Here is a 15,913-nt window from a genome sequence, read left to right on the forward strand (position 1 = left end):
TTAAAAACCACGCTGGTTAAAGTTTTGCCAAATAAGCACAAAGATAACCCTAGCTAAAGAAAAAAAAAGTACAGACCATGAATTTTTAAAAGTTCATACATAATAAATATATCATAAAAGTAGGATGAGTAATATGGGACATGGGCTTTAATAAAAAGCTCCTTGGCCATTTCTCAGAGACTTTGAGATGTAATCAATACCCAAAAAGGTATCTTGGGGACGAGGCAAGATTTATGATATTTTTGCCGACAGTGACACTTTCTGCTTACTTCATCAGCTGGGGGACATGATATTGAATTGCAGAGAACACAAGAAAGGAAAGTATTTTTAATCTGCCTGACAATGCTTCAAGGGTGCGCTTTATGGTTCACTTGTGACATCATTTCTGATGGAAGGAAGGAAAATAACAACCTGAACAAGTGTTCTGAAGGCGACAGGGAAACTCACGTGCATTTCAACATCAGTTCGTGAGTGCGTCAGACTCCGGCTTCTTTCCACATCTGAGAGCAAATCCCCGGTTGAAAGATCTAAGATGTGGGAGTGAAGTTTCTGGGTAAAAACAGGCAGAAATTTTGAATAGTGTTGATTTAATTGTTTGTTTCAAATCTTGCCTTGGACAGGTAAATCTCAAAAGAGTTGACATTTCTAGATTAGATAACATATCCTAACTCAAAAAAGTTTATCTGAGTTTATCAGTGTTCTATATATACACACGTGCAATTACACATTATAAACAATAATCACACTTTCACAGTCTGTCAGTATGTGTTGGAAAATAAGTAGTAAGGAAAAAGAAATAGCAAGAAAAATGTGAATACCCCAATACACTTATTGGCTTTTGATATTAACATTAAATTAACTTTTGATATTCACATTAAAAAGCACTCACCATGTTAACCTTATTATGTTGAGTAGTGGTTAAAATCTGAGCAAATGATTGTAAAAGTGACCTTATTTCTAAACAGCACTGATCTTGTGAAATCTTCCCTTGAACACATTTTAGCTCAAAGTCATTAATGTCATCTGTTAGGAACAATTAATGTGAATAGAAAGTAATTGCATCAGGGATCTGGGGACTTGGAGGGCTTTGTGCATTAATATTCACATGCCATTTGATTATATACTCAATTCTTTATTTCAGCTTTGCTTGGGTGGCCTGCTAAACCAGGGACATTTCGCTATATTAATCTTTATCCTAATTACTAAGGCTTTTCTGTAGATATTAAATTTGATCTTTTTAATTGCAAATACAATAAAACTCGTGATTTATGTCTAATGTTTCTGCTAGGCTGATGACATTTTAAAAATGGTACTTACAGCCTGGTTTGTCTTGGTTACAACTTTTGTGACTTCAGACACTAAAAAATCGAATCGAATAAGTAAATAATGTGGCTGAGATGCCTCCCTCACCTCTGAAAACTTTTTCTATTCCTTTTCCTCCCAGGAAAGGCCTTGCTGCATACTGATGTTGATCTGGGAAATGACTAGTTCTCTGCCAATAATTAATGCTAGGATCATCTTAGCGTGCAGGGGTTGCCCAAGGGTCACTTTGTCCCAGCAGATCCACCATGTTGTCAGCAGGGCTGTGAACTCCACTAAAATGAGCCATATTTACTGTTCCCCATTTGACTTCCTTCAGGTTGAACTCGTGTGAAAGCCCTGTGTACCTGGTTAGTCACTCAACAAACATCTATTCAGCACCCACTGAAGGATAAGTACTCTGGTAGCATTGCGCTGCATCCATCTGCAGGAATAAAGGCAGTTTTTTTTTTTTTTCCTGCTATGGATCAGTTCTCCTTCTTATCAGTAGAGCTTAAAATCATTTGCTTCAGACTTATACTCTTTTTTTTTTTTTTTTTTTTTTTTTTTGCGGTACGCGGGCCTCTCACTGTTGTGGCCTCTCCCGTTGCGGAGCACAGGCTCCGGACGCGCAGGCTCAGCGGCCATGGCACACGGGCCCAGACGCTCCGCAGCATGTGGGATCTTCCCAGACTGGGGCACGAACCCGTGTCCCCTGCATCAGCAGGCGGACTCTCAACCACTGCACCACCAGGGAAGCCCCAGACTTATACTCTTGCTTCTCTCAATTTGTGTTTGTGGAGTTACTTTAACCAAAAAGAACATAAATCCTAGATATCTGGTTTTCCATTATTTTGAAGATTCTAATTTCTCCAACAATGCCAAGACATCAATAGGTAACTAGAGCCAGGATGTTGTTTCTGCACAATATTTATAATCCTTATCTCGAGCTCCCTCTAGAATCAAAGATCTTTTAGGCCCCAGGATCTGTCACACAATGTGTCATACTCAGTAAGTACACAACTGATGCTTGTTGTAGTCCATAAAGAAAAAGATGTCTATATTTTCTCCACCCACATATAGGTTTTAAGGATTGAGAGAGTGCCAAAAGAATGATAACATTCTAAGACTTAAGAACACATTTATCAATATGCAAAGAGTCAAAGAATTTATGGGAAATGACATTCAACAAAAGAAATGATGATTTTGAGTGGTATATCATGTGATTTGAGGGAAGAGTCCTTATAGATTAGATATCTGACTTCTTATTCAGTTCATGGTTACACTTCTTACCAGATATATGATGTCATCGTTTTGCTTTCTGCATGAATATGTGTATATATAAACCCATCCTCCTAAATGAGGTTATATTTTAGTTATTTTTATGCAAATGGTCAGTTCTCTCCATTGAAATAGGTGAAGTCATGAAGGAGAGGAGACAGACCCTACGGCAAGGGGACCTGAGTTTCCGCCCGAAGGCACAGATTTTACCAGATCTCAGGATGTAACTGAACCTCTTTGTCTCAGATTCCCTGCCTGTTACAAAGGGATGGAAGAAGCTACTTAACCTACCTCTCAGGTAGGGAGAGGTACTGCCATAGTCAGAAAGGATAATAAGTAAGATAGTACTGTGAAATTTACACAGTCTTATACCAATTAATTGTCATAACTGAGAGTTGGTAATTTCTTTTTTTTTAATCATCTTTATTGGAGTATAACTGCTTTACAATGGTGGGTTAGTTTCTGCTTTATGACAAAGTGAATCAGCTATACATATACATATATCCCCATATCTCCTCCCTCTTGTGTCTCCCTCCAACCCTCCGCATCCCACACCTCTAGGTGGTTACAAAGCACCGAGGTGATCTCCCTGTGCTATGCGGCTGCTTCCCACTAGCTATCTATTTTACATTTGGGAGTGTATATATGTCCATGCCACTCTCTCACTTCGTCCCAGCTTACCCTTCCCCCTCCCCGTGTCCTCAAGTCCACTCTCTATATCTGCGTCTTTATTCCTGTCCTGCCCCTAGGTTCTTCATAACCTTTTTTTTTTTTTAGATTCCATATATATGTGTTACCATATGGTATTTGTCTTTCTCTTTCTGACTTACTTCACTCTGTATGACACACTCTAGGTCCATCCACCTCACTACATATAAGAGAGTTGGTAATTTCTTAAATGCTAAGGTACAAAGGAATCATTTGTTGTTACAGTTTACATGTATGTAAGGAGAATAAAAACTGACTTAGAGGAAAATAAAATCTACTTCTGTGTTAAGGCTGTAGGTAAGAAAATAAAAGGTAAATATCATCCTTTCACATAAACATCCTTCATGGTTAAATAACCACAAAAGCTCACAATACCATTAGGTGTTATACTTTTATAATAAGTATTTTTATGAAAGGTTTGTATTTTCTACATACACATATATAATAAATAAATTCTCATAGAGAGAGGGAGAGAGAATATTACTTTTCAAACTGGTGTTGTGATGTTATGTGGCCTTAATTCAGGTAGAATATATACATGAGGAAGTCAATTAAAATCACTGACAGAGTATAACTGACAGGAGAGTACCCCTGCCTCTTCAAGGAAGTCCACCTGCTTAGTTTGAGGGCAAATTCACTATCACATGACTACCTACCTACAGTTCATGTATACTGAATAAGTGTCCATTCAGATAAAGTCTCCCACCTGAAAATTTTCAAACTTGAAATCTTTAGCCTACAAATCTGGATGAATCCTGGATTTGACTCGGACATGATTTTGTGTGCGTGTGTGTGCGTGTGTGTGTGCGTGTGTGTGTGTGTGCATGTGTGTGTGTTTAGACATGAGAGATAACAATATTACTCATTACAGATTTGAAATTGACCTCACATCACTTCTTATACTATCTCAGTAACTGAGATTTCACTTGGTCTTAGAGACTCCCAGCCTCACACATTCTCCAACTAGAGGCCAGTGAGATCTTTTCACTCAAATGCTTCCTTTCATGGTAACTGTTCACCCCTCTCTTCCTGCCAGACTGGTTTCACTGTCTCTAGAATGGGCCCCTCTCACTTCTGAGCTGGTGCTTTTGTCCGTCTGCCTATAGCACACTCTCCCTGCTCCTGCCCACCTGCCTGCAACCTGCTCACTATTCAGGACTGCACTGAAACCTGCCTGTAGGGTTGTCCGTCATCTCTAGCTCCCAGTGGATTCCTCACCCAGATGGATTACGGCCTCCATCATTTTGGCCCTTTATCTGAAGTGCGTAACGGCTGAATTGCTCCTGTATTGCAGGGTCTATTTCCCTAATGGGGTGACCAGCTCCATGAGAATGCAGGCCAAGCCCTCGATTTCTGCTTTGTTCCTGTGGCAGGGGCTGGCTAGGTGTCATGGAACCCATTCCCTCTTCCCTCTAGCCACACAGCTGGACTACATTTCCCAGCATCCTTTGCAGTTAGGTGTGGCCATGTGACAGGGTTAGTTCCAGCCAACGGGGTATGAGCAAAAGTGATATCTGTCCTGGCCCGGGAATATCTCCCACATGCGGTGCTCCACCCTCCTTCCCCTTCCACCAGTTTGATGCAGCCAACTCAGCACAGCAATCACAGAAGTCACGTGTTGAAGATGGAGCCAGCAGGTAGGAGGAGTTTGGATTTCTGAAGTCAATGGAAAAGAGCTGCCCTGGGACCAGAAGTACCTCTTCTGGACTTTCCACAAGAAAGAAACTTACACTGGGTTTGAGCCATTAATCATTTGGGGGTTTGTTTGTTATCAGGATTAATATTAACTGGCTGATGTCACCCTTTTCTGAGATAAGCACTCTAGAGCAAACAGTCACTAAATAAAGACACACATACACACATAAATTCCTATGCACACATTATGTATATACACACATTATATACACATTCAGAAACACATATTCACACATGTATTTTCAGCTTCATGGAGAAGAGGCCTACTTTGTGTCACTATGCAGGGGCAGGGGTGAGGGGTTGTGTGACCAGCCATGGTGTAGATCAATCCACAGTCAGAACACATGCCTCACAGCAGACTAAGACACCATGGTCAGCTTTGGGGACCTGGCAATGCCAGAGCAGCCAGGGCCAGAAATACAAGCTGGGTTAATAATTTTTGGTGGATTACTCTGCCTTCAGTCAGCCAGCTCTATTTTCTATTTTACAGTTTTGAATCTGTAATTCAAGGCCGAGAAGGACTGCACCTGAGACCAGCTGTGCATCACCTGGTGGGATGGAGGTGGAGGGGCCCCTTTCACAGTAGCCCGGATGGCTTTGCAGCTCTCCAGCTAATGATGGCGGCCGAGACTGAGACCAAGGTGTGCCTGGCCTTTCAGGGTGGGGCTGGAGGGCCGCTTTGCCATTTTTTGTTTCTCTCCTCACTCACGGAGCTGCACTTCTTCACATGCTTAGTGAAGGCTTGTTGCATTTAACAGAATTCTGCCTTTGGAGTTTTGCTCAGTACCGAGACGATGTCACGACTGGAAGGCAGTGATTGCTGAGGCCAGGGCGACACTGAGTCCTTATTTAGTGACACAAGGTGAGGTTAAAAAGCAGATTATCTGAGAAATGTGGGTAACGTGGGAAACCATACTGGAAAAACCAAGTGAAATAAGGTGGAGCAGCTTTTGTATTTATTGATGTACTCCCTAAAGTTTGAAAAGGATGGTGTGAAGTTTTTCATTTCAGGGTTTCAGACGGAAAGAGGAACATACAAAAGGGATTGTCTAACCATCACTCCCTTATCTTCATTCAGATCTGGTGAGAGAATTAAGCTAATACCATAATCATGCACACAATTATTCTCCCCTCTAACTAAGAAAACCAAATACCTGTAAAAAAGAAATTATGAGAGTGAATATGGCATATATCTGATTAACGGACACTACCAACATGGGTCATTTAGGTTCAGCCACAAAAGGTGAATGTGAATTAGTGTTTTTAATCTGATCTGCTTCAATCCCCCTGATTTACTCAAGCTTGGTAGATGCTACAGTACCAAGGTCCTGAATTCTACCCTGTCCTGTTTCATTTTCTCTAGAGTTCTTTCTGCCCCTTGTGGAAAAGGTCTCCCAGTCAGACGGGATGGCTTCTCTGCCCACAATTCTTGAATTCCTATTTTATTAATGAAGCGATGAGTTCTGCTATTGCCAAATGATCTAGGGCTCAACCTTCTTAACCGACCACGTTTCCCTGAATTCTATTCCTAATGCCCTCTACCACCCATCAGAAGGTATTTTTCTGCTCTCAAAAAAGTTCATGGTAGGGTATTTAGGAGTGGAAGAATTTCTTGGGATTTGCCCACTCACTATTGGTATCTTCAGCCATTTAACCCTCTCCCCAAGAGACACAATACCAGCAGCTGACCCTGGTCGCTTCTCGTCTCGGAGCCTAGGCTCAACCGCTCTTGCCCGCTGCCCTGCTGAGCGCTGCTGCTCTCACTGCTCTATCTTGGCTGGTGGCTCATTTGTACTTGACCTTGTTTAGGAATCACCCTCCCTCACAGATCTAGTTGTAGGAAAAATGGGGCGTGAGAGGATGGTCACGTCCTAGGTCTTGAGTGAGTCCCTGGGGTGGGCCACCAAGGGAGGGTCCTTGGCTTCGTGCAGGAAAGAATTCAAGAGCGAGCCGTAGTAAAGTGAAAGCAGGTTTATTTAGAGAGGTACACACTCCACAGACAGAGTGTGGGCCATCTCAGAAGGTGAGAGGCAGCACTGAACTATGGGTGGTTCATTTTGACGGGCTGGGTAATTTCACAGCCTAAAGAGTGGGAGGGATTATTCCAACTACTTTGGGGAAGGAGCAGGGATTTCCAAGAACTGTGGCATCACTCACTCTTTGGCCTTTTATGGTTGGCCTCAGAACTGTCATGGCGCCTGTGGGTGTGTCATTTAGCTAATGCATTACAGTGAGCGGATGATGAGGCTCAAGATCCACCGGAAGTCAAATCTTCTGCCATCTTGGGCCTAGTAGGTTCTAACCGGTTTTTGTCGTATCCTGTCCTTCTTAAGGTTGTGTCATTCTTTTTTTTTTTTTTTTTTTTTTTTATAGGGTTTATTTTTTCTCACATTACAAGAGCAGGTTTACCTGCTCAGTGATGCCATCAGGAACCCAGACTCTTTCTTTTTGCTCTGATATCCTTAGCATATTGGCCTTCATCTTTCTTTTTTTTTTAAGAAGATGTTGGGGGTATGAGTTTATTAATTTATTTTTGCTGTGTGGGGTCTTCATTGCTGTGTGAGGGCTTTCTCTAGTTGTGGCAAGCGGGGGCCACTCTTCATCGCGGTGCACGGGCCTCTCACTATCGCGGCCTCTCTTGTTGCGGAGCACAGGCTCCAGACGCGCAGGCTCAGTAGTTGTGGCTCACGGGCCTAGTTGCTCCGCGGCATGTGGGATTTTCCCAGACCAGGGCTCGAACCCGTGTCCCCTGCATTAGCAGGCAGATTCTCAACCACTGCGCCACCAGGGAAGCCCTGTGTCATTCTTTTAATAGTTGTACCCTGCCCCCTTCCTCCCTGTCTCATTGTGGCCTGGATCCTAGGCTGATTTCTTGGATGAAGAATTTACTGCTTCGTCAGCTGTGGCTTTGTTTTCACACTGTCCTGCCTCCACCTTGGAGATCTGACCTCAACTCACAGCTTCCGGAGAGCTTCCTAGAGCCCCACCCCTGCTCCCTCAATTCAGCCCATGCTGGTCCCCAGGCAGTGTGTTTCATCCCCTTTTATCCCAGCACAACGGAAGCAAGTCTGGAGTACGTAATTATGAAATCCTATGAGCATCTTTGGATTTTGCCAATTTCATGGCTTTTCCTGTGAGTTCACCTTTCTTGGATATCCTCTGTTACAGGGGTAGAAAACATGTGTGGTGGATTTGGTATATATTTAAGAGACTTGTTCTAAATATGGCTTGAATTAGACATCTCCAAGTGAATAAGCCTTGTTCCTTCTGTTGGGTAATAAGGCAGTTTTCACAGGTATGCACCAGGCTCTGAAAGGAAGTTCAAGGAAATCTCCTAAAATGACTCGAAGCCTGATTAAGATAATTTTTCTTTGGAAGCTTTACTCCCCAGATGATCATCCCAAAACCCCCCAAGTTTTATCTTTCTCACACACTAGACTTACATTTTTATTTACATTTTGCCACACTCAGAAATGTGATTTTTCATCAGCCCTTCCAAACCCCATCAAGAGATATTGTGGCAGACCCCTAGTTCACATTTCAGAGGCTTCATTCTGTTCCATTAAGAATTTATTATAAAACTGAACATTACATAACTGCGTATTATGTAACTGAGTATTACATAGTCCTTTCTTAGATTCACAAAAATTTGAGCCTAGGACAAAATATTTTTGGATAAAGGCTGATGTTTAATTAATTATGCCATAATTTCCATTTGGGGATACAAAGATAAAACATAATATCTGCATTCGGTCATTTCGCTGATGCGACACAGAGCATGTCTTTTGAATATTCTCTTAGAGGTCCTTTACAAAATATGTCCATCAAGATCTGATCTCACTTCAGAGTGTGAAATTTTTATAGCTAATTTTTTTTTAGCCATCGACACCGGTCCTCGATGCAATTCTTATTTTCCCTGACAACTTTCAGCCTTGCCCTGCATATCCGTCCTTCTGTGACCCGTTTGGATGCATTCTGCTTCGCTCTGGATGGTGCCTCTGCATAGGACACGGCTCCGCACCCTCTCTTCTACTTCTCCGGGATCCAAGGTTATACACGCTTTTGAAACAATTATTCCACAGCTATATTCAAAACCTTCTTCAAGGGTCCCTGCTACCATGACAACCTGATTACCCAGTGGCTGCCTAAGGGAGCATTTGGTTTGGTTACTAGGAAGTTTATTTGGGGCTTCTGCAGCTCAGACGGATGACTGGAGTGTCTCAAATCTGTCCTATCTTCTGAAATTCCATGAACAGCGCCCTGAGGTCCTGCTGGGAGAGGACCAGCGGGATGATGGATGAGGATATAAACAGCAGACCTTGCCCTCGGGAGTCTCCACTCTAATTAGTCCAACAAGAAGCATTCATGAAGCATCTACTATGTAAGAGTCCTGACTATGAACTACGAACAGACTCAAAGAAGCCCGTTAGCGGAGCCTATGATATGAATGAGGAGCTCAGACACACAGATGAGAAAAAAACGGAAGAATTTTAAGGCAGGATATGCAAAAGAGGTCATGGTACAGGAAGAGTGATACGGAGGCGGGGCGGTGAGGGTAGGGGTCAGTGTGGCAACACAGTTAAATATAAATAAGATAATATTCTGTGCAATAAAGATTCAGGCCATACGGGCTTAGGTCTCCCTGTCAGGCTCCCAAATCCCTTGGTCTCTTTACATAAAACAAACAAAAAGGAATCAGAAGTATTTAATATGTAACAGCAAAGTGACGGGTGTTGGGAAACAGGATGTATGATAAGGGCTTCAGCTCACTCAGACCTGGGAAGGGCCAGTTCCTAAGAGTGGTTCACACCTGCTTCCCAATCCTAAAACTCTTTGAAGCTTCTCTTTTGTCTTTTTCTGTGACTCTGATCTGAGAGAGGAAGTGATTCAGCACAGTCTGAGCCTATTCTGGGATCTAAGAGATAGAGAAGTGCCTTGAAATTTCCATTTTTATCACTAATTACTTTAACAGGTACTTTAATAAGAGCTTTCCAATTGCCCCTGCTGTTTTGTAAAATTATCTACACTGCATTTTATATTTTTAATCAAGCTTGATTTTTGAAAACTCTCCTGGATTTCTGAAGCTTTTTGACTTTTACATGTGGGGGAACAAATTTTTCCTCTGATTTCACGGAACTAAACGAATTAGGGAGAAAAACAACTTGACCTTCTATTTTTACCAGACCTATTGGAAAGAGCATTGGTGGTCACTGGAGTCCAGTGCACTGTTTATTAGGAAGAAATGATTCACCTCCTGCCCTATGGGGGAAGAAAGGCACTGAGTGAAGTCCCTTCCCTGATCTTATCTCATGAATCCTCATGCTATTGTGTGGAAGAAGCTAAGATCTTAATTTTTAGGGATGAAGAACTCAACCAATGCTAAGGATGGTATCCAGTGTCACAAGGCTATATATTCCAGTAAGTGGTAGAACCAGGATTCTCTCCCAGATCTGCCTACTGCTAAGTCCAAACTCTACCACATTCTGTTCACTTTTCCCCGAAGGAAGGAAACTGATATCCTCATTGGTCTCTTTTGCAAGATGAGTTGCTTATTTCTGCCTAAGTGCTAAGCCCACAATTTGGGTCACTCCCATTAAGTGAACTATGTTGCCTTGGGAACTTTCCTGCCCAGAGCCTTTCTCAGAGGCAGATAATCGATAACCGAAAAAGAAATAATCATAACAACAACAGTAACAACAATAGCTGCGACCACTGAGCTCTTTTTAGCACTAAGTATCTATTTCATGCATATTATCCTTGTAAATCCTTATCACAATTCACAGTAAGGGCTGTTATTATCCCCATTTACAGGTGAGGAAACTGAGGCACAGAGCTAAAAACATTGTCTAAGGTCATATAAATCATAGTTAAATCCCAGGCAGTGTGACTGCAGAGTTTATATCATTAATTCTACAATTAAATCTGGCTAATGATAGCTTGGTAGAAGCAACTTACTAAAATAACAATATAAATTAATTAGACAACAAGATAAACTACATAGAATTAAAAATAGAAATAACTCTAAGTACAATGTGATATCTTCACTTACTATGCTTAAACATAAATCATTCATTTATTCAAAAATATACTTTCCTTATGAGGATGATTATTATTGATAGTATTTTTGTTATCGGTGATGTTTCCTTCTTAGGTCTCTACATTGTTTTCAGGGAAACGCAATTCTGTATATAAATATTTGGATCTAACTGAAAAATAAAACTGAAAAAGATAGCAAGCATTTATAGAGTGCTTGCTACATGCCTGGCTAAGGCAAAAAAAAAAAAAAAAGACATTATTTTTTTCTTATTTAATCCTTAGGATCACCTAACAAGGTAGAATCTATTATGAGCTCCATTTTTCAGATGAATAAACTGAGGAACAAGAGAACTTAAGGAACTGTTCAGGTCAGGGATCTGAACCTGGGCACAGACTTCAGGGCCTCTCATGATGTGCTCTGCCACTATGTCCTCTAATCCAGGGTACAACGATAGACAAACACAGTCCCTGCCGCTAGGTGCTTGTGGGACAAGCCACGGGCACCCTCAATGTCATGTGCCATGGAAAACTCAGCAGGGGGCTCTGGGAAGGCTTTTCTTGGGAAGCGATAGCTAAGTTGAAATTTTATGAACAAGAACTGATGATTCAGGGGAAGAAACCAAGAAAGGAAAACAGAGCTTTCTGGGCAGAACCTGTACAAAGGTCCAGAGATGAGAGAGAGTGACCTTTTTCTGCATATGGCTCAGCAAGACGACAGAGGCGAGTTCAAAAGGAGGAGAGCGGGGAGAGGGATGTCTCAGCAACAAGGACCTGCGGCAAGTCACCCGGTGGGTGAGCAAGTGGAGGGGCTGGGATTTGAGCCCATCACTCTCTCCAAAATACAAGTTTCCTACCCTCTTCCTCTGCCCACCACTAATTTTTTTCAAATGCTGAACTTGGCTGTGGGCCTCCATGGCCCTTAGGTACGTAAACAAGCACTGGAAGAAGAGACAGGAAGGGTCCCTAAGCAAATGTGGACACAGAGGACACACCCACAGCTCCTAGCCTTCTCGTCATGCTTCTTCCTGAAAGGGGTGCCAGGGGGTTCCAACCAGGATCCTCACTCACGCCGCATGCTAGGGCTGTGCAAAGAGCTGCCTGCATTCCAGAGATCTCTAGTCACTAATCCTGAAGAAGTAGAATGGCTCCTTCTGTGATGCCAGAGTGTTCTATGAGTATCCAGGCTGCCAGCAGGAAGCCAGACCTGGGTCCCGCTCTGTTCTTGCAACTTCGATGAGGAGATATTAACATCAAATGACTATTGTTTGACACTAGAAGAGAATCTCCTAGGAAGAGAAAGTGCCTTGTCAGTGTTTTGGAGAAACCCTCCCCCAAAAACATCATGCAGAATTATTTATAAGATGGGTGCCACCTGCCATGATTCAAGGAAAGATGAGAACAAATTGAAATGCAGAGTTTGGGAGATTACATAACCACTGGGACCTTCACGGGCTATAACAGCCACTCTCACAGTCTTTCCCTGCAGGGAGTTTGGGGTAAGACACAGATCAGAGCGTTGATGAAGATGACTTCTGTGATGAGCCCTCATCTGTATTTTACAGCCCGAAGTCCTGGTTCTAGTGGGACAAGCTGCTGGAGAGTCCAATTCATTTCACAACATTTGTGAAGACATATCAAGTAAGGGCGGTTTCTGGCTGAATGTTCGGCGAAGGCCTGTAGTCTCAGCTCCTTTGACAGTTAATATTAAGTTGTGTGTTATCAGGGTTTCAGACTCATGACTTCGGTTGGCTTTATAGGCTTTGTTGCTACAGATCTGAGTCACAGTTTCTCTGTAGCTCCAACCCCACAGCAGTTTTTTTTAAATCCACTCTTACTTTACCCCATGGTAAGAAATGCCTCAGGGTGTTATAAACAATCAGTTGAAAACTGTTATTTATGTGGTTTCCTAATAGCAATTTGAAATATAGGGCATAAAATTACTAGCTTACAATATTGTTCAATATTAACAGTGGGAAGGGTAATATGTAAAACAGACATTAAAGGATTAGCTGTAAAATACATTTCACTGAACTAAGTCATTTCTTGGCAAGTGGTAGTTTCCAGCTATTAGCGTAGGATTTATCAAGTCGAGTGGATTTATTTTTCTATCAGTTTGCTAAATATATTCTATATTTAAATTTCAATTTTGTGTGTGTGTGTTTCAAGCAAATTAGGAGCAGCTGTTGAAAACAAAATCTGAGCTAGAAATGACACCAGAATTTCAAGTCAAAACTGCTCCTCGATTTCCCCAGCAAATCCTCTAGTAAGTTGACTAAAGATTCAGCTGTAACATCCAAGAGAAAAGTACATGATATATTACAAACATCTGTATGACAGATTAGGGGGTTTACAACTGCATCAGAAAATTCAGTAAAAAGGCATATCCTCCACAAGACATAAAACAATGCTTCTACCATTTTTACTTGAGACTCAGCAGGCAGAGAACACTTTGTTCTCATCAAGCCTGTTCAGTAAACACTATGAATTTGTGAACCAGGCACCCAGAAAGAAGGTTGAAAGAGAAATTCCTAATCTCCTAGGGTGGAAATTGTGAAGTATTAAATGGATATTTGATGCACAAATACAAATAACATAATCTCTCTATTTTCTTCTGAGACAGTCACCAGTTACCATAATCCTAAAATTATTCTGTGTTCTCAAATCCCTACAGATTGATTGATTTTCATAAATTGCTTTGATGGAAACTTTCTTAAAAGATGCAAACTAATCTTTCTCTGAGTTTCCTTTCATTTGGTAACATGTGCAACATTTTCAATCTCAGAGAATACCAAAAGCGAGTTCTTATTTTTCAGAGGAATTGGCTAGAGATCTATAAATAACTACTACAAAGAAACTGGTTATAGACCTATAAATATTACAAAGCATTATAGAGACAAGAAACTGCCCTTAGACTCATTTGTGAAACTATGGGAAAGTCCAAATTGCCAAGAAGTAATTATTATTTAGAATTCAGGATCCATTTTGAACACTTGTTACTAATTAGCTAGTTTTAAAGATAATAATTTTCTTCTCAGACTATAAGTTGGAAACCACAAATATTTCTCCTCAAATGCCCCATGTTAATAATTCCAGGGGCTTCAAATCATTTATTCCATATAAATCTCTGTTTTCTTGTTCAGCTGTTTTATGTGGGATGCTGTAGTTCTTTTCATAAATACTTTTCTGTTGATCGAAAACTAATGAAATAAGACACCCTCTAACTTGAGTGCATAAAAGTATCGTCATTGTATAAGATGTGAATCACTTATTCAGAAAGCTGGTGGTTGAGTCACAGAAGATATCTCGTCCAGTGTGTCATCAAGTGTGAAGTTCAGGTCCATGAGCCACGTTCACTGTATTACGGAAACACCTCAATTAACTGGAATCCAGTGGACCCAAACCCTTGATTCGTTGGCATATTTAAAACAAAGAAGATAATAACTGCAAAGTCAGCTGTTCAACATTCAGTATAAATCCTGGGTTCAGGTTCACAAATCAGCTACTCTCCCAGACAGCACATGGGCCCAGGTGTTAGACTGCTTGGGTTCAGATTCTGGCTTTGTGTGGCCTGGGGCAATTACTTCATCTTTTAAGTCTTAGTTTCCTTTATAGATAATAATAACAATATTAGTTCACAGGAGTTTATTGAAGACTGGATGTTCAAGAGAAGAAACTCCCGAATTTATAAGGCTGGGATAGGGACTCCATTCATTAAAATGCTTGGGACATATTAAATGCTCAATAAATGTTAGCTCTTTTCAGGACCAGTGACATAATTTGTGGAGCCCAGTGCAGGGGCCCATTTGTGAAGAAGTCATTAAGAATTTCAAGATGGTGACAGAACAGAGTTAAATCAAGCACAGGGCCCTTCTAAGCCCCTGTGTGACTGCACAGGTTCATACCCACCAAGTGGGCCCCGGCTATCACCTTCTCTGATAATCATTAGACTCTGAAAGACACCCCTTAATCACACAAGGATCTAATTTGTTACCTTTACTAACCTAACTGGGGTAAAAGTGGAATTTCGAATTTAACATAATTTTTCAATAACAGAGTAGTATGCTCCCCGCCCCGCCCCGTCTATCCTCAAGTAGTGACACTTGCCCGCCCCTGCAAACAGTCGTGAAACAGCTTCCTAATATGAGAATCCCCTCCCCTGAAGAACCACCGTTTTGGTAGCACATAAGTAATGACCCTTTGAAACTCCAGAAAGTGTCAACAGAGGGTACCTGACGGAGGTAGAAAAAACACATATAGCAAGGAAAAGTCACTTTTGTCAATTCTAAGTCACAGTTGCTTTACAATCAGAATGCTAGGAGCGACTTCAAAGTTGCTGCCTGTTTTCATGTATTCCCTTTTCTGTCCCCACAGGACGGCCACCCATGCCCTGAAAGGAAGTCCTGCCTAGACAGGAAATCTGGGAGGAGTCGCCTGCTAAGGCAGCAAGATGGCCCCAGGTGGCGGTGGGCAGAGCCACATTTTATATTCCCATTCTTTCTTCTCTGCCCACCCCACTGAATCCCTGCCCTACGCCTTAGCAACTCCACACGCCGTAACGCTCCCTGGTTTTCTTGATCCTGAAATTCACTTGCTGACTCTTGTCCTGTTGCTGTCCATGGTCCTTAACATGACACAGGGTTGAGGACCAGGTCTTAGTAAAAGCCCTGGACAGACAATCGATAAAGGCGTATAAAATGGCAAATGATGACTTCAGAATTCTATCCCATATAACCTTTCCTGAGAAGTGACAGTTTCCTTTGCTACCGCACTCTCTAGACATGGCCTCCCGAAGATACAATAAATAAGAGCCCTAAGTTTCTCCTGCCCTCTCCCTAAACTGCCATGACTAACTATAAATTACCAGTTACAATAACAACTGTTTCTATATTACACC

General features: G+C 41.7%; 1 protein-coding gene across 1 annotated transcript in view; it reads right to left on the reverse strand.

Annotated features, from left to right (window-relative positions):
- The window catches only part of NCKAP5 (NCK associated protein 5), a gene marked incomplete at both ends in the record, with an annotated part of 941,793 nt that overhangs the window by 113,505 nt on the left and 812,375 nt on the right, over nucleotides 1–15,913 (reverse strand). Inside the window, one exon of the mRNA XM_079709823.1 lies at nucleotides 448–549. Coding sequence (XP_079565949.1) covers nucleotides 448–549 — 102 coding nt within the window. The remainder of the gene's footprint in view (nucleotides 1–447; nucleotides 550–15,913) is intronic.

The sequence above is a fragment of the Hyperoodon ampullatus genome (assembly GCF_949752795.1).
Source record: "Hyperoodon ampullatus genome assembly, chromosome: 8".
NCBI lineage: Eukaryota > Metazoa > Chordata > Mammalia > Artiodactyla > Ziphiidae > Hyperoodon > Hyperoodon ampullatus.